This window comes from Brachyistius frenatus, unplaced genomic scaffold (genome assembly GCF_029030835.1).
Source record: "Brachyistius frenatus isolate BFR_SWC_R1_liver_20210118 unplaced genomic scaffold, ASM2903083v1 Contig_21, whole genome shotgun sequence".
NCBI lineage: Eukaryota > Metazoa > Chordata > Actinopteri > Embiotocidae > Brachyistius > Brachyistius frenatus.
Window position 1 is genome coordinate 3010579 of NW_027210620.1, and position 17271 is coordinate 3027849.

Sequence of the window (17271 nt, forward strand, 5' to 3'; positions counted from 1 at the left end):
AATTACTACCGGGTACGGGTTACGTCATCGCGTCATTGCGTCACCCGCGGAACGGCAACGTTACGTTTATATTTAAAAAAAAAAATGATGGGCATCGTTTGCCTTGAATTACAACTCGACTTGCATTTTTTTTTCCCCCCACAATGTAACTTAAAGTTTAAAAAAAAAAAGAAAAGAAAAGAGCATTGTATTTTTTTTTTTTTACACAATGCGATTTTTCACGAGTTTGTAACTGCCTGCTCGCAATGAATAATATCAAACAATTAAATATCATTATATTCTCAAGATGTTTTTAAGAAACGATGAGACGTACAACAATCGTACACGAAACCTTAATAAAGGATTTATTTATTTATTATTTTTTAAAATTTAGCCGCATGTTTGTTTCGCTTTCGACAGGCAAGTCTTACGAACACCTAAAAGAACGTCGCGGGACCCCCGCGAAAACAGTCGAATTCAAAAAAATTTCAAAACAAACTCCGGAGTGTCGTTTCAACATGCGGCCGGCTGTTAAACAACAACAACAACAACAACAACAACAATAAACCAAACCTAAATAATGGACGCGGAAGAAAAGCGCAATTCGGGGGGACGTGTGAAACCGGCGGATGTTCCTAAGCCGCCTTCGATCGACGATTTCGCCGTGTTGAAGCCCATCAGCCGCGGCGCTTTCGGCAAAGTCTACCTCGCACGGAAGAAGAGCAACGCGCGGCTGTACGCCGTCAAGGTCGGTCGTTTTTTCGGTCTCCCGGCCAAACTCCTGAATGTGTTCAAAACGGAGCTCTCGTCTCAGCTGGAAAGTGTCCCTTTTATTTGTCTTCCCGCAGGTGATGAAGAAAGCGGACATGGTTGATAAGAACATGACGGGCCAGATGAAGGCGGAGAGAGACGCGCTCGCTTTGAGCAAAAGTCCCTTCGTGGTTCACCTGTTTTACTCCCTCCAGACGGCCGCCAAGGTCTACCTGGTACCGGTTTAAAGACGTGCACCAAACACTTTTAGTTTCATTTAGTATTATTCTGTTTTTTTTTTATTGGTCTGAAATGTGCATTTTGATTTATTTATATCTGTATAAACATGGGCGAAATGTACATTTACTGCGCTTAAGTACAAATTTCAGGTATTTGTAGAGCCACTTGCAGTATTTCCATTTGAAGAAACTTCATACTTGTACTCCGCTGAATCTCAGAGGCAAAATATAGTACTTTTTACTCCAAATTACTTCTTACTTTTAACGTTACGTGTTTTTTTCATACCCATGTCCAGTAAAAAAAAAAAAAACAACTCCAAATTTGGTGATGAATTTTTGTTTTTTGTGTGGATAGACCGAATACTACTTGCATACTTTTTACTTAAGGTTTTGAATGCAAGACTTTTACTCGTGCTGGAGTATTTTCATGAATCTTCATATTCTTTTCACTCGCAGGTGATGGAATACCTCATCGGAGGAGATGTGAAATCTCTCCTTCACATCTACGGTTATTTTGACCAGGATATGGCTGTAAAATTCGCCTCAGAAGTCGCACTGGCTTTGGACTACCTCCACCGTCACGGGATCATCCACAGGTACTTTGAAATATTTAGGTGTTATTAAATGTGTATTATGTTGTGACCTCACCAGAACTTTTTTTTTTTTTTTTTAGGGACCTGAAGCCGGACAACATGCTCCTATCCGACGAAGGTCACATCAAACTGACGGACTTCGGCCTTTCTAAAGTCAAACTTGACAGAGGTGCGAATCCCCTGAAGCTCGAACGTGTTACGAGCATCGCGATGAGCAATATTAGTGTTATTAATTTCATCTGTGTGCTTTCTCGATCAGAGCTGAGTCTCACGGACATCCTCACTACTCCGTCCTTGGCCAAACAAAAAACGGATTACTTCCGCACGCCGGGTCAAGTCCTCTCCTTAATCAGCTCCCTCGGATTCGTAAGTGATTTGACATATTTTCATACGAGAAGATGTTCAATTTGCATAGTTTGTGTTGCGCCAACGACTTTGCTTTACTTCTTTTTAAACGCAGAATACGCCTGCGGGTGAAGGCAAGCGTCACTGCAGTGTGTCCGCTGCCTCCAGCCCGGTGACCTGCGGCAAAATAAAACCGAAGAACAACTCTCTCGGTTCTCCGGTGATGAAGAAAAGCGACGAGCCGTTTTCTCCGGCTCCCTACCTGTGGAAAATGGGTACGGTCGCGGTGGACATCCCGAGATATTTAAAGCGCCGTGTCGCTTCCGGGCGAGGTCCCGGTAATGATGTCGAATACATGCAACTGTTTTTTTTTTGTTATTTGTCTTCGTAGGTCCTAACAGCATGTTCAGTCCCCATAAGCTGGCCAAAAACCTGACTCCCACTTTGCTGAAGAGCAGAAAGAGGTTCGAGACGATGAGCGCCGGCAGCACCACCGACACCGAGGGAGGCATCAGTCCGCTGTGGGAGTTTGAGGAGGTCAGTGATCGTCCTTTATGGACTATTCAATAACTTCAAAATTTTGACCAGAAGTGTCCCGACTGCCCCCAAATCTTAATTTAAATCAAATTATGCATCAAAGTCATGTTTTTTTTGTTCCCCCCCCTTCTAAAAGAATGCAGAGAATACGCCCTGTTGTACTAATCTCTCGGATTAGCTCGCGGGTGGCTGTGATCTTGTTTTTCCTGTTTTCACTTTCTCCCTCAGAAAGAAAATGAACACGTCAATGAGCAGAAGCGGAGGGGGCGGTCGGAGTCCAAAAGGCCCAAACAGGACTGCGTTCCCACGAAGCCTTGCGCCTCCGTCTTCTCGGGCGACGCCGCCGGCGGCCCGTCCAAAAAGTCCAATCAAGGCGATCTCGCGGATAAAAGGCCTCGTCCCAACGAACCGGAATCCGCGACGGGCGCCTGTCGGCCCGCAGCGCCCCCGTCCGCGAAGAGGACATTTTCAGATGTCGAAGGAACTCCGGAGCCGCTGCAGATGCGAGCCAAGAAGAGGGACGCGGACTACGAGAGGTTCTACGAGATTCCGGACGAGGCGGCGGCGTTTCGCACCGGCCTCACCGGAACGTTCTCCACCGTCCGAATCGGCGACTTCGTGGCCTCGACGGAGGGCGTCGGGGCCGGCGAAGACCGCGTCCCCAAACGCTCCAGCCCCGTCCCCGCGGACAGAAGTCTGTTTGGCGAACTGGAAGAGGCGGCGGAGGACGTGTTTGAAGACGGCGCCAAAGACTTGTCGCATTTGAGCTTCCCGTCCCCGCTGGCCGGGAACAGTCACATTTTCAGGAGCTTGTGCCTCGACTCCGACGGGTCGATGCACGAAACGTCCCTCACCATCGAGAGCCGGGCGAGCGAGCCCTCCGGACGCGCACACTCGGCGTGCCGCGAGGAGCGAGAGGAGGTGACCGACTCGTCCGTCGGCGAATCGCTCCCGCGGACTCCCTCCGCCGTGGCCGAAACGCCGAAACTCGGTCACTTCAGGCGGCGGGGCGAATCTCGGGGTTCCTTTCCGTCCCCCTCGTTCCTCAAGCCGCGGAACGTCGTCGCCTTCCGCAGCTACTGCAGCTCCATCGACCGCTCCAACGCGTCGGCGGTGTCCCGGTTCAGCGTCGGGTCCACGTCCGCCGTGGACACGTCCGCCGTGGACACGTCCGCTGCGGCTTTTCATCACTCCGCGTCTGGCAACGCCACGCCGGTGCAGAGACGACCCGACTCCAACAACTCTCCCTGTCAGGTAGGCGCCACGACTCTGACCCGTGTAGTGCAGCAAATTTCAACAGGGTAGGTTAGGTTAGGGTGGGTTAGGTTATGTTAGGTTAGGTTAGGTTAGGTTAGGTAGTTACTTTATTAATCCCCGAAGGGAAATTTTTTTAATAATAATAATAATAGAATCATAGAAAAGCAATAAAATAGCAATAAAAAATATCAAATATCAAATATAAAATGCACAGGGTAGTGCTGTGTGACATAAAATAACTGTTTGCTATTAAGAATTGATGTAATAAGTACTTTTGTGCAGCTGCAGCCTCCCCAGACGCCTCAATGTGAAAATCCTTTAGATCTCTGGCCCCGCCCCCTTTCCTCTACGTAGCCATTAGCCAAGATGGCGGCCTTTGAGTGTGGAAAGTGTTTCGCAAGTATTTTTTTTTTTTTTTTGGACCGTTTTGAGTGCATCATCCTGGTGCTTGAAGTGCTCCGCACGTTTCCGTACTTGACAGTACTGATTTGGAATCGACGGTACCAAAGGAAGCGCGTGAATTAAAGTTATCAGAGTCACGTTTCTCTTCACATACTGCAAATCTGCAGGTCCCTTCAGTGGAAGTCTGGTACATTCGCGGTCCTGAATCGTTGTCCTAGCGCCACCACGTGGTGGACGTACAATTTTTATTATATTTTTTTTTAAATTTTTTAATGCATGTTGTCTTATTTGCCATGTTTCCCTTTTTTTTTTTTTTTTATTTATTTTTTTTTTTTAATTTCCTCCTCACGTCAGACTCCTCAGCCCATGTCGACCTCTCACACCCCGTTCAGGACTCCGAAGAGCGTCCGGCGGGGTGCGCTGCCCGTCGAGGGTGCGCCCATCCTGGGGACCCCGGACTACTTGGCCCCAGAGCTGCTTCTGAGACAACCGCACGGTGAGAGAGGGGAACTCAAAAGCCCCCCCCCCCCCGCGACGACTCCGGTCTTGTGATGAAAACGCCATTTTTGTTGACCTTGTAGCTCTGATGACGAGGCGTTTTTTTGTGTGTTTTTTTTTCCTTTTTAGTTTCAGGAAGTGGTCAGTGTGGTAAGTTTTCACTGTGAAGCTGTTGCCTGCATGTTCACCCAGCCTGCTAATACGCTAGAGGAAATGAGCTGATCCCCTCCTCCCCTCCCTCCCCTCCATCCATTCGCTCTTCCCTCCTCCCCCCCCCCTCCTGTTTCTGACCTTTTGGATTGGGTGAACAAGCTGCGGGCCTGATTGGAGGGAAGGCGACGGAGGTTTACGTGTGCGATTGCAAAATTGTTTTAATAGTGTTTTTTTTGGTTGTTGTTTTTTTTAACTGCAGGGGAATCAGATTTAGTTGATCTCCTTTTTTTCTGCACTTAAAATCCTGGGAAATCTTTAAAAAAAATAAATAAATAAATGTTGTTGACATTTTGCCGCCGACACCTCACGACCCCCCCCCCCTCCCCCCATCGATCTGACGTGCCGTTGACGCGCCGCGCGTCACGTTTTCCCGTCGTTTGCCATTTAAAAAAACAAACATTTTGCAGCGTCGATTGCCGCAGCGTCGATCTGTTTGACGCGAGTGACGACGCGGCGTCTCGGGCCGTCCGTCGTAACCGGAGCCAAAATCTGCCCGTTAAAGCGAGAATCCAAAAAAAAAAAAAAAACCCCGGACGGCTCCCGTAAAATACGAAATTCCTGAAGATTCTGCCGAGTTCTCCCCGCGGGCGCGAGTCTCGCTCCCGAAAACCGAACGCCCGCCGCCGGTCGTCCTCGGGTCTCAACGGCGGCTGCCGCTGCGGTACACTCGGGGCACGCTTTAACAGGAGGACTGAGCTGTTTGAAGCCGGCGGCTGAATTAAAAAAAAAAAAAAATGTAACTTGTTTTCTTTTCTTTTTTTGCCCCCCACCCAAAACCAGACTGCATGGTGGATTGGTGGGCGCTCGGCGTGTGTCTTTTCGAGTTCCTCGCAGGCGTCCCGCCGTTCAACGACGACGCGCCTCAGCTGGTCTTCCAGAACATTCTCAACAGAGGTCGGTTTTGGGTTTTTCGGTGCCCGCAAACGCGGAACTGACGTCGAAAGCCCTATATAAAAAAATATATAAAAATATATATATAAAAAGTTTCTTTTCTTCCCGCCTCACTTTGTCGACCGTTTTCAGATATCCCCTGGCCCGAGGGAGGGGAGGAACTGTCCGTAAACTCAAGGGACGCCATTGAAATCCTGCTGAACATGGACATGACGAGACGGGCCGGTTTAAAGGGTGAGGGAAAAAAAAAAAAGTCCCCAAAATGTTTGAAGGAAAAGGTGTTCCTCAGATTAGTAAAGGTGTAAATGTGCAATTATTCCGCTTTCAAAGGCCTAAAAACGACTCGACCCGTGTCTTATTGTATTTATTGTAGTTTTTCTGACTTGTGTACTTAAGTTACACCAAAAGTTTACAACAATGTTCAAACCCCCAAAAATTCCAATCTTCAAGCCATCAAGTTATATTTGATGTGAAATGATTTTTCTAATGCTGTTTAAGTTTTTTTTTAAAATTTTTAATTTAGTTTTTTTTTTTACATTTTTAAGCCAATCAAACCTCCTGCATATTTTATTATTTATTATTATTGTTATTAGCTGTAATCAGAATATGACCTGCAGCAATGAGGCGCAGAAGAGCGTGACATCAAAATGGTCTTATTTTTAAGTTCATCGCTTCTTTTTGATTTTAAACCAACTGGATGTTTGTAGGACATTTAAATAATAATAATAATAATAATAATAATTAAAAAAAAGAAAAATGGGGTGTTAAAAAGGGGGGTTGTTGTTTTGTCTTTTGCCTCCGCCAGAACTGAAGTGCCACCCGCTGTTTGACGGCCTGGACTGGGACAACCTTCAGAACCAGCCGATGCCTTTCATACCTCAGCCGGAGGACGAAACCGACACCTCGTACTTCGACGCAAGAAACAACGCCCAGCACATCTCCGTGTCCGGTTTCAGTCTGTAGAGTTCACGCTCGCGACGTCGTTTTATTGACGAAGCGCTCGAGCGGATCCATCCACAAATACCCGAAAACGAAGTGGATTTGGATTTACTTTTCTCTGTTTGCGATTGTTGTGATATTTCCTCTTTTTTTTGTTTTTGTTTTAAAACAACATTTTACATATGTGCAAATCACCGGTTAGATAGTTACAAGTAGGCTCCGCAGAAAGTGCATTTCTTTTAAAACGTCGCATTTCTATGTTTTATAGTTATGTCTCTTAAATTGGGTTCCTTTACCGGCAAAATACTTGTTTGCCACTTCGTTATCTGCTGCTGCTTTATTATGTTCTATTAACGTTAACTCTACATGCAGATAGGATTTTTTTGTTGTTGTTTTTTTTTTCAGAAAAAGGAATTGGGAATTTCTCTTCGAAGGGTACAAACCTGCCGAGGAAAAAAAAACCCAACCTACTAATATATTCATAAATAATGTATTTTATCTGTAAATCGTGTTGATTTTGTGTCGGCTGTTGTTTTTAGTGAGGAGTGTCACTTTCTATTCCGACAGGTCTGTTTTGGCTGCTTTTTAATGTCGTTTTTCCATTTGTTATTTGGATGCGATTTCCTTTCCGTTTTGTCTACACTACTAGTTCATTCGCTCTACTTGAGAACTTTTATCTCCTTTACTCTAAGAAAAAAAAGAAAAGAAGGAAAGTACAAATAAAATGTGTTCGTAACATGATGTTCTTTGTGCCCTTTTCCTCCCCAAGCAGTTGTTTGAGCAAGTGCATTTGGATTTGAAGTCATTGCGTTTCCAGAGTGGCCTATGTTTTGTCACTATTGAACTTTACTGCCATCTACTGGATTTTAAGAGGAATGTCAATGAAAAGATTTATGGATTCGCCCCCCAAAATTGAACGTCTTCTTACTTGGCCTCTGCTACGCCTTTCCACCAAGTTTCATGAAAGTCGTGCCGGCAGTTTTCCCGCAATCGTGCTCACAAACAAACGAACGCCAACAAAAAACGAAGTGGCGGAGGTAAAAATCTAAATTGAGCATTTTTAAAGGACGACGAAACATTTTGGGACAAAAGTCGTTCAGCACAAAGACGCGAAACCTTACCAATGCCAAAAGTTGAAAAATAACTTTTACACAGAATAAGTGTGGGATTACTGATTTTCTCCATTTCCATCTCCTTGTGCCGAGTTATAGGACACGCTATAACTTAATTCTCATTCCCCAAACTGTCCCAACAGTGTATTTGAAATAATTTGCACCGACGTAACCGCTTTTGTGAAAACTTTTTTATTTTAGGCTGGGATTATTACCACATGCAGACGCCACTCTATCCACAGGCAGAGAGGGCGAGAAATCCTTCATACGTTTCAGTAGAAAGGTAAACTATCGCTTTGTATATTAAAACATAATGGCTCTGGAAAGATAAGTGCGATTGCAGATGCCAAAACTCTGTAAATATGATATATAATATACTACATTAATTATACACAGGGATGCAATTAAAATATTGCCTTTTTGATCTAAACTGTATAGCTATTGTATACAATTTGTATGAAGCTCGCTGCTTCGCTGCAGGATTCAGGATTAATATCGCTCGAAGACAAAATATTCGTAGGAACGTAAAACCGCGTAGGAAACAGAACCGCGTGAACGACACCAGACGGGCGTTATGCATTTCATGGTCGAGCAGAAGATTCGCGCAGCCCCACGGCTGTTAATTTGGTCCAGCTATGCACGCCACAACATGTAAATGTAAGAAATTTTTTAATAATAATAATAATAATAATACCACCTAGTGTGAATGTACCTTACGATGTTGAGGCACTTTTTTTCTATTTGGAAACGTGAACCCCCCCCCACCCCACCACCACCCCCCCGACGTGACACGCAAGCCGGACACATGATGAGAAAACACACGGTGGACCTCGTCTGACCTACGAAACAACACTGAAACACAAACCTCACGTATTACAGCTGATATGCGGCCAGCAGTGCCTTCGCTAAGAGCAATAAATATGAACTTATTCGCAGAATTAAACAGAATCGCACGTATCGGTACATTATTACACACAATCCTCGCTTCTAGTCTGCAGTTATTACAACATGTTACCATAGCAGCATTACCTGGGCGACTAATGAAAGTAAGCCGGGAACGTTTTTCTAAATCACATCAAACGACAACGGCCCGTTTTTTGATTTTTTTTTTTTTTTCTTTTGTGTGCAACGAAACCTAAGTTATGGAAATAACCGAGAAGCTACTGTACGGTCTACGAACACACCGATAATATTCCAACTGTAGATTTTCCCTCTCGACACAAAGCGAGGGAAAAAAAACAACGATTTTAGTACGGCGGCGTCCCAAAAAAAAATAAAATAAAAGGTTGTATAATCACAGCCTGTACATTCATGTTCCTTTTTTGATTCCACATCCAACAGTGCAAACACACTCGAGAGTCAGCCATCCTCTCGGGTCATTACTCGAAGCGCCTCCTTCATAGTGCAAAAGCAAATCACTGGGCTGTGGTTCTCTAAGCAGATGAGGGGGGGGGGGGTATGATTGGGGGGAGTTACAGCCATTTAGCAACCCAGCCAAAGAGGGTTAGAGGGGGCTCGTTATCGTCCGTGCCCATCGGTGTCTGGCTGTGAGCCACTTCAGTTGATTCTTCTGTTAAATTAAAGGAAAAAAAAAGTAAAAAAAAAAAAAATCTTCATTGAAGTATTACAATGAAAATAACAGTATGCAGCAAAATGTATAGTTTTTGATGAAGTACCTTCTCCTCTTGTGCAAGTACAGGCGGATGAGCCACTGCACCACGAAGGGCCAAATCACAGCGAAGGCCAAACTGGTTGGGGAAATGTCAAAAGGCCACCAGGACGGTTTCTATGGGGGGGGGGATAAATAAAATGAAGAATCAGCTTTATTTTATTCGATTTTTTTTTCTTCCACAATTTTTAGTTCCCAGTAATGATTATAAAACTTAAATTTATCTGAAATACAGTTTGTAAAAAAACCTGTATGTTGTCTTTCAAACTTGTTTACCTGACTCTTCTTAGTCACCGGGGGTGACATGTACGGCGGAGACAGAGCCACTGATCTCGCCTGCAAAATGAAGCAAAGAAAAATAAGTTCATAAAATTGTGTCAAAGGTAAAAGTGTTGTTTACTGAACCAAAGTGCAGGCCCCTTATCTCCTCCTCTTTAAAACTCATAGTTTTAAACCATGTTAATCACAGATTAGATAAAAAAAAAAAAATGCAGTCAGATTTCAATGGTTCTGTATTTTCCAAAGCTGCTTCTCTACATTTTTTTTTTTTTTGACATATGAATGACAAACCTTTCATAATATGACCAGAACGCAGCTACGTTTTAGTTTTACTTAATAACTTCAGTACTCTTGAGTGTTAAATCATGAACGTGTACTCTGCAGTGCAATGTTACTTTATTTTGAATGGCAAGAAGGATAAATAGAATACTTCAGTCAAATACTAAATCAAAATATATTTCCTTCCTTATTTCACCAAAACAATCTACATACATCAATTTGCATCGTCCTTCTCAACCTCTACTTGCTACTTCAATGCAGAAAACTGTTCCGGGAACGTCGAGCAGTTTGCCTGTAGTTGTTAAAGGTCCGAAACAAAACAAAAAACTACAATTGTAATCTCTTCGAGGCCAAGTTGACTCATTCAATGTGCTCATTTTGTTTGACTGCCAGCCCCAAAAACCTCAAAATATTCAATTTGAGAAGGTACATTTTTGGCATTTCTGCTTAAAACAATTATTTATTCATCGGTTAAATTAAACCTCAGAGCAGCAATGTGTTTTTTTTTGTTGTTGTTGTCTCGGTGACCTTCCCATCACTCCATTGAGCCGCAACGACCGCGTGACTTTGATGCGTCGTGTCCTCGTCTAACTCATCTGCCGTTTTGAGGAGCGTGTGACTCGTCTCTTTCTGACCTGGCTGGCGGTCAGGGCCTCCAGGGTGTGCAGCCTCTCCAGGACGCTCTGCATGTCCTCCTGCAGTCTCGCCAGAGCCACGACGATCTGCTCGTTCAGGCTCCCCCCGGGCGTCACCGCGCCGCCCCAGCGGTCGCCGGCCCCGCCGCCGTCGTCGTCGTCGTCGTCGTCGCCGTGCCGCGCCGGAGGTCCGGAGACGAGGCCCGGAGACTTGGAGCCTAAAAATAGAACGCAATCGGAGGTCGGTGGCGCCGGTTCGTGTCGTTCGTGACAGATGTAGGTGCAACTGCGGACGGTTTTTCTTTAAAAGATGAACGGTAGAGCCATTTAAACGCCTCTTCATTTTCAATTAATGCTCCAGCAAACGAGATTCGCCCTTTCGGAACATCGTATTTAAAGAGCGCCCGAGTGCGACCTCACCTCGTCCTCTTCTGGACGCCGGGCCGCCCGCCGTGTCCGCGTTCGACCTCTGTCGCCGCGACGTCGCTCCGCCCGCCTCTCCGTCCTCCCCCCGCACCTGACCACCTGCGCCGGACCCCCGACGTCCTCCTGCGGCTCGTCCAGAGGCGGCGGGACGTTGCTCTCGTCTTCGTCCAGGTCGTCCAGAGAGCGGTTGCGCTCCGAGTTCTGGAGAAGGAATTAAGAATGAATCGCTGCGGGGGAGCGGATCGATTTGACGAAACACCACCCGTGTTTGCGTGGGTATATATATATATTTAGATCTATTTTATTTTTATTTTTTCACTCGCCTCTTCCTGACCGAACTGGTCCACAGAGTCGCAGTAGACTTCGCTGTCCGAGTCGCTGGCCAGGTGGTTGGGTCCGGACACGCCGACGCTCGGGTCTGATGGTGGAAGGGGCACAGGAAAAGAGAAGAAAGCTCAGACTCTCGCCCTCCGTTGTTTGACTCCCATTAATTTATCCGTCCTGGGAGCACTTCTCTCTCTCTCCCCCCCCCCCCTCCCTCACCTGCGTGGTGCCCGTTGAGCCGAGGCTCGCCGACCGATCCCTCCGGCGAGTCGTCGCTGTTCAGAGCGGCCCTGGCGTGACTCCCGTTGGTCAGATGGGAGCCCCCGTTGGCCACTTTACCGTTGGACAGGGGCGCTTTGTGTCTCCTGGTTGAACTCTTCTTCTTTGGTTGTGACGCTGCTGATTTCTTGTCTGTGGTAGGAGGGGGGGGGAGGGGGAGGAAGGAAGGAAAATCTACACTGAATGTTTTCCTGAGAATATTTTCTGACACCCATTTCCATAACTTTAAAAAAAAAAATTTTTTATACCTTTTCGGACTTCCTTCATAACCGCTTCTTCTTGTTCTTCTCGGTCCTCTTCCTCCTCCTCGTCATCATCATCGTCATCATCATCATCATCATCCACGTCCTCCTCCTGCTCCTCCTCATGCGTTTCCTCCTCCGACCTCACTTCCTTCGGTTTGGGCCGGGCGGGCCGGGTCTCCAGGGTGCCGTTCAGCTCCATGCTTCTGACGATGCTCTTCGCGACGCTCTTCGTGACGCTCTTCGACGGCATCGAGTTCAACATTGTTCCAAATCCTGGACGACAAATTGGATTTTAACGACAAGCTCCAAAAAAACAAAACAAAAAAAACAAAAAATCAATGCTTCCTTTACTTATGAAATGAAAACAACCTTGTTTACGTCTACAATAGAGCTACAACTTACTAAGTGCTGCTTGGAGCCACGTAACTAAAAATTCCTCATCTAAAGGAAGTTCTGGGCGCGCGGTTCCCGCTCCAAGTCAAATGTTAAAGTCCTCTGACCTTCACAGACTAACACAGCTGAAATTCAATGACCTTTAATGAACTGAAAAACACGCTACCGTCGTGCGGACAAAAAAAAAACAACAACAAAAACAGCTGCCCACGTGCACCCCCCCCCTCCCCCCACACACCTCCTGTTGCTTCGATACGGAAAGAAATGAAAGAAATACTAAAGAATGAATCCAACAATAACGGTAATTATCTCGCAACCTTATAAGCTACATTTTCTATTTCTGTCGGTGACCACCAGCGCTACCAAACAATACACACTGACAATAACTAGCCGGCTAACATTAAAGCCACATTCATGGAAATTATTACGTTTTCATAAATGGCAACTAAAATTTGAAACATGCAAAGCTGAAATTGCCTAATAGTTCAGGATTTTGGTCTAAAAAAAAAAATCATCCAATTCCCAGATTTGTCTCCGTCTGGAAAGAAGTTTTTAACATTCCCCGAGTTCGAGGATCGAATTTTCCTGCAGCTCGACGAGAGGCGTCGTTTATTTTTGATCCGTTTCAAATCGAAAGCGTCCATTTCTGAAAGCGAGACAGAACCTTAAATGGGCCAGACTACTAATTCAGCATGCGTTAAAAGGACGGCCATCGAGCACTAAAAGCAGCAGACGGGCACTAAACTCTTATCACCAGACTCGCATGTTTACACAGCGATGTACTTGCCTTCCAGTTGCCTAGCAAACTGTGTCAAACGGGCTGAGCACACACAACAGGAGGCAAATTGTAAACAGTTAATTCTGTTTCTGACGTCTCAGAATAAAAAGTGCAATAGATTAAAAAAAAAATGTAATTAAAAAAAAACAAAAAAACAAACACCGACCTGAGCTCAGGTCCGATATCTGCGTGATCTTTTTCTTGTCGTCGACGAGCTCGTAGAACGGGCCGAGCACCCGCAAGAGCTCCTCCACCTCGTCGTTCATGGGCATCCCCTCCAGGATCTATAAAAAAATATATATATATACACGATACTTTTCTCAGATCCGTAAGAAATAAAGACGAGGAGTGCTGCCGTGTAATAAAAAAACAAAAACAATGTTACGTCCTGCGTAAAGGGACAATCGACGTGGAAAAACACGTACCAGTTTCATTTCATCGACGTAGGCCGCCATTGCTTCTTCTCTCGGCATATCTCCGAGAGAACTCCATGCATCCCTACAAAAATAAAGAGTAAAGGAGGGGGGGGGGGGAGAAAAAGAAATGCATCGTGTCGTTTAATCGAGTGTAAAGCAGAGATTTAAGAGTCGTGGAAAAAAAAAAAAAAAAAAAAAGTCTGCGTCATCAGAATTGAAATTTGAACAGGGCCAGTTTATTTGTTTATTTGAGTTCAACCTGCTTTTTTGTTTTGTTTTGTTTGTTTGTTTTGTTGTGGGTCAAAATGCTGAAAAGAAATTTAATTGTACAATGCCCTCCGCCTCCCCCACCGATGCAAAATTCACAGGAGAAACATCGCAGCCCGGTAGGTAAGAGGTCGCATTTCAGCGAGCACCGAGTCCAGAGATCGCCGAAACACAACCTGAGGCGAGGCGGAGAAACCAAGCGGAGGGAGTTATAATATTTAATAATAATATTTCTTCCAGTATGACAGGATGATTTATTTTTTTACCATTTAGCTTTGCCGACCGCGTCCCAGAAGCCCGGTCGCGGTATATTGCAAACTCCCGCGGTGGCCTGCTTGTAGTAACTGTAGAACTTGAGCATCATGTCGTTGGAGGGCTGAAAGGGACCTGGAGGGGAAAGAAAGTTCGATTATTACAGAGCAGGACAGGTTTGCCCCCCCCCTACCCTTTTTTTTTTTTAGTTTTAGTTTTGGCCCCCCTCCACGGCTCGTGGTTATGCTCCTTATTAATAAGGACTGTAAAATCCTGACTGTAACGACATCTAATAAGTACGTAAAATGCGTTTGAGAGTTTGAGAATAGTGTTGTTAAGCTTTCCATATTAAATCACATTGGCCTACTTCTGATTTGCAAAAAAATAATACTAGTATCTCTCTCTCTCACACTAATGCTCATATGTGCAAGAGAGACTGATATTTTGACAAGATGCCTTTGTTTTTGTCAACAACAAATCGAAGAGTAGTTTTTTTTTGAATCATTCTGAAATTTTATTTAAGATGTTCGTTTGCAACAACAACAAAAAGTATTGCATTTAAATGAAATGTAATTTCGCTTCAATTTTGTACCTTCATAGGAACGAATTTTTGGACTTTGTGGCAAAAAGAGAAACTGCACCTGCACTGTGCAAAAAAAAACAACAACAGCTGTTCAGTTAGTATTTACTATGCTGTTTTATGTCTCTTTGTAAATGTGTAGACAAAGCAGGGCCTTGAACTCTTAACTGTTGTGGTGCCGCTTTGCTTTGCTTTGCTTTGCTTTGCTTGCAGGGGGAGACGAGCCTGCTAGTAAAGTGGATTATTGAAATCCAAGCTGCTGCACTTTGCACCTGACCAGGTGTTGACAAATCCTACGGGTGGAGGGTGGAGGGGGCTGGTTGGGGGTGGTGGTGGTGGATGAACTCACCATCGGGGGGCAAACTCTTGATCACTTTGACGGCGGCATCAAACCTCAGCTGGGTCAAACGCCTCTCATCCTCCACGCTGACTCTCTCCACCTCCATCGCGTCGTCCCTTTCGGAGGCAAGCTGGTCGCCCCCACCCCCCTCCCCCAACAAAACAACAACAACAACAACAACAAAAACACACACACGTCAATACAAAAAAAAAAAAAAGACGCGGAAAAGTCAACGATGATTTTCTCGCTTAATATCAATTAAGATTAAAAAACAACTACCTTAAAGTTAAAGTTAAAGCACCTTACAGTGTGTTATGACCGCCGGTAGGAGGAGGTTGAGTCAGCTGGGTATGTAGGACACGTCTTAGTGTGCGACACAACGCGCAATAACACCGTTATTAGTGCTAAACTGCCGGCTACGCGTCCAAAACACCGTCGACGGGACAAAAAAAAAAAAAAAAAAAAGCCCCACCCGACGTCACTTACCGTTAAGTTCACCGGGGGGGGCTATTATCTGTTCGTCGGGAGGCGACTCGTCTTTAGCTTCCGACCAGACGCCATGAACAGTGTTGTAAAAGCCAGGTAAAGAGGTGTTCTTAGGGAATTGTAGTTTGTGATTTTCTGCCGAATAAGGCGATGACGCCTACAAGTTCCACAATCCTTTGCGCCCGCCGAAAAAAAAAAAAAAAAAAAAAAACGCTTCGGAGGAAAATGTAGTTTCAAGTCTTCGCGAGCGGATTTTAAAGGAGACAACAAAATGTTTGTGAAATCAACGAGGAAAAAAAAAATGTCGAGAAGTGAAAATATCAAAAGATTTTTTTTTTTTTCAACACGCACTCTTTTGCAAGCCACAGTTCAGTGTTTGTGAAAACTACATATCCCAGCATGCTCGAGTCCTGATCCCTGTGTTTTTTTTTGTTTTTTTCTCTCGCTCCTTCAGTTGGAAGCGGATAGGTAGGCGGTAGAGAAAAAACAAGAGCTCTCACTTTGTCTTTAATTTCCGAGCTCGACAACTGGCAGTAAGATTTTTCTACAGTTGAAATTAAGAGTTTAATTTGATCAGTCAGTAAAATCAAGCCCTCCTGTTTTTCACAGTTAATCGTTTGAGTGATATTTCAAGTTCAGGTTGTCAAAATGTGAGGATGTGTTGTTCTCTTGAACCTATCATGTGGTAGTAAGCTGAATTTAGTCTATTTTTTTTTAAATTTTTTTAATTTGAGACAACCAAAGATATTTCAATATCTCACATTGGCCTTTACCGGTGATGGACGCTCTCACAATTAACCAGCAATCGACAATTAATAAGAAGAACAATCCACACTGGTATGTTTTGGGTCACAATGGAAAAACAACAAAACAACAACAAAAAAACAGCGACATGAAGGAGTTTATAATGTACTGATAATTATAGCCTGTTTTGTCCACGAAATGTATTTTGATTATTTTTTTTGAATGATCTTTAAAAAATATATTTGTTATAAGCAATATAAAGTTAAAGAAAAATTGACCAATTAGCAATAAGGTAGTTATTTTCTAAATGTATTTGCATTATGTCGGCTTTCCAATTCAATGCATATCTAAAAAGTAATAGTGACACAGTTTCCCGTAAAAATGATAAAACTTCCATTAGATTTTAGTAGGTTGAGTGATAATTGATGTCAGTCACCCTAAGTCAATATACAGTTTGTTAAGAAAAAAAATACGAGAAATAAAAAGCTTTTTTTTGTTGTTGTTGTGAAGTTATAATAACAAAACGTGTCTCTGGGAGCAACACACACATATATAACCAGGCGCTTTTGCTTTTCTGACTGAGTGACTCCTCGTCGCTCGCACAGACGATCTTCGGCTCGGGGTTACGCCAAAGCGAGGGCAGGAATCCCACAATAGCGGGCGGGCAGGCGGGCAGGGCAGAGGAGTGTTTTCCTTTTTTTTTTTTTTTTTTTTTATTTTGAGGCAGAGCTGAGTCTGGTGGCTGCTTCAATCAAAGGGAAGGCAAAGAGTGAAGGGGAAGGGAGGCTCTTTTGCGGAGAGATGTAAGATGGCAGAGCTACAAATGTTGTTAGAGGAAGAGATTCCGGCCAGCAAAAGAGCGCTCGTGGAGAGTTACCAAAACCTCACCAGAGTCGCCGACTACTGCGAGAACAATTATGTCCAGGTAAGAGAGTCAGAACCACCAACGGTTGTCTTGGCATCCGCCTTTTTTTTTAATTTTTTTTTTTTTTTAAATAATTATTATTATCGCGGAAAAGCTTTGCGGGACAGGAAATGTGGACTCGGTTTGATTAAATTATTTCTGAGAAGCTTTTTTTTTTTTTTTTTTTTTTTTGGGAGCTGTTTGTGGGAACAGTTTTTTT

At 44.4% G+C, this 17271-nt stretch overlaps 3 protein-coding genes across 12 annotated transcripts in view; 2 read left to right on the forward strand and 1 right to left on the reverse strand.

Moving 5' to 3' along the window:
• Positions 1 to 506: 506 nt before the first annotated feature.
• On the forward strand, positions 507 to 6712 carry mastl (microtubule associated serine/threonine kinase-like). 2 transcript variants are annotated; one of them, XM_069696417.1, is made up of 12 exons: positions 507 to 727; positions 828 to 965; positions 1425 to 1564; positions 1642 to 1730; positions 1821 to 1927; positions 2022 to 2181; positions 2298 to 2443; positions 2672 to 3697; positions 4457 to 4598; positions 5594 to 5707; positions 5837 to 5938; positions 6510 to 6712. In XM_069696417.1, the coding sequence occupies exons 1-12, from the start codon at positions 560 to 562 to the stop codon at positions 6665 to 6667; spliced, it is 2490 nt and encodes an 829-aa protein (XP_069552518.1). In that variant the 5' UTR covers positions 507 to 559; the 3' UTR covers positions 6668 to 6712. The 2 variants fall into 2 exon arrangements, 1 of the variants encoding a protein (XP_069552518.1); XR_011310836.1 differs by lacking the exon at positions 4457 to 4598 and having other exon boundaries at positions 6510 to 6598.
• A 1227-nt stretch (positions 6713 to 7939) lies between these two features.
• acbd5a (acyl-CoA binding domain containing 5a) lies at positions 7940 to 15499 on the reverse strand. Its single transcript, XM_069696418.1, is given in 15 exon segments — positions 7940 to 9325; positions 9432 to 9541; positions 9701 to 9760; positions 10618 to 10835; positions 11038 to 11124; positions 11127 to 11244; positions 11367 to 11461; positions 11587 to 11778; positions 11895 to 12164; positions 13072 to 13104; positions 13229 to 13346; positions 13488 to 13560; positions 14012 to 14132; positions 14927 to 15047; positions 15404 to 15499. Coding segments are annotated over 14 exon segments (1605 nt in total). The 5' UTR covers positions 15024 to 15047; positions 15404 to 15499; the 3' UTR covers positions 7940 to 9312.
• A 1298-nt stretch (positions 15500 to 16797) lies between these two features.
• The window catches only part of abi1a (abl-interactor 1a), a 46261-nt gene continuing 45787 nt past the window's right edge, over positions 16798 to 17271 (forward strand). For 5 of the 9 annotated variants that reach the window (XM_069696510.1, XM_069696512.1, XM_069696516.1 and 2 more), the window contains exon 1: positions 16800 to 17072. In XM_069696510.1, coding sequence (XP_069552611.1) covers positions 16956 to 17072 — 117 coding nt within the window. In that variant the 5' untranslated portion in view covers positions 16800 to 16955. Of the gene's footprint in view, positions 17073 to 17271 lie in introns of all 9 variants that reach the window. The other 4 variants (XM_069696513.1, XM_069696514.1, XM_069696519.1 and 1 more) reach the window with 2 other exon arrangements.

What these genes read in the sequence shown, in the direction of transcription:
- mastl (XM_069696417.1), top strand. Translation starts at nt 560, where the DNA reads ATGGACGCGGAAGAAAAGCGCAATTCGGGGGGACGTGTGAAACCGGCG. An exon ending in CGTCACGGGATCATCCACAG is followed by an intron (nt 1,565 to 1,641) that starts GTACTTTGAAAT and finishes TTTTTTTTTTAG; the next exon opens with GGACCTGAAGCCGGACAACA. An exon ending in CGCTGTGGGAGTTTGAGGAG is followed by an intron (nt 2,444 to 2,671) that starts GTCAGTGATCGT and finishes TTTCTCCCTCAG; the next exon opens with AAAGAAAATGAACACGTCAA.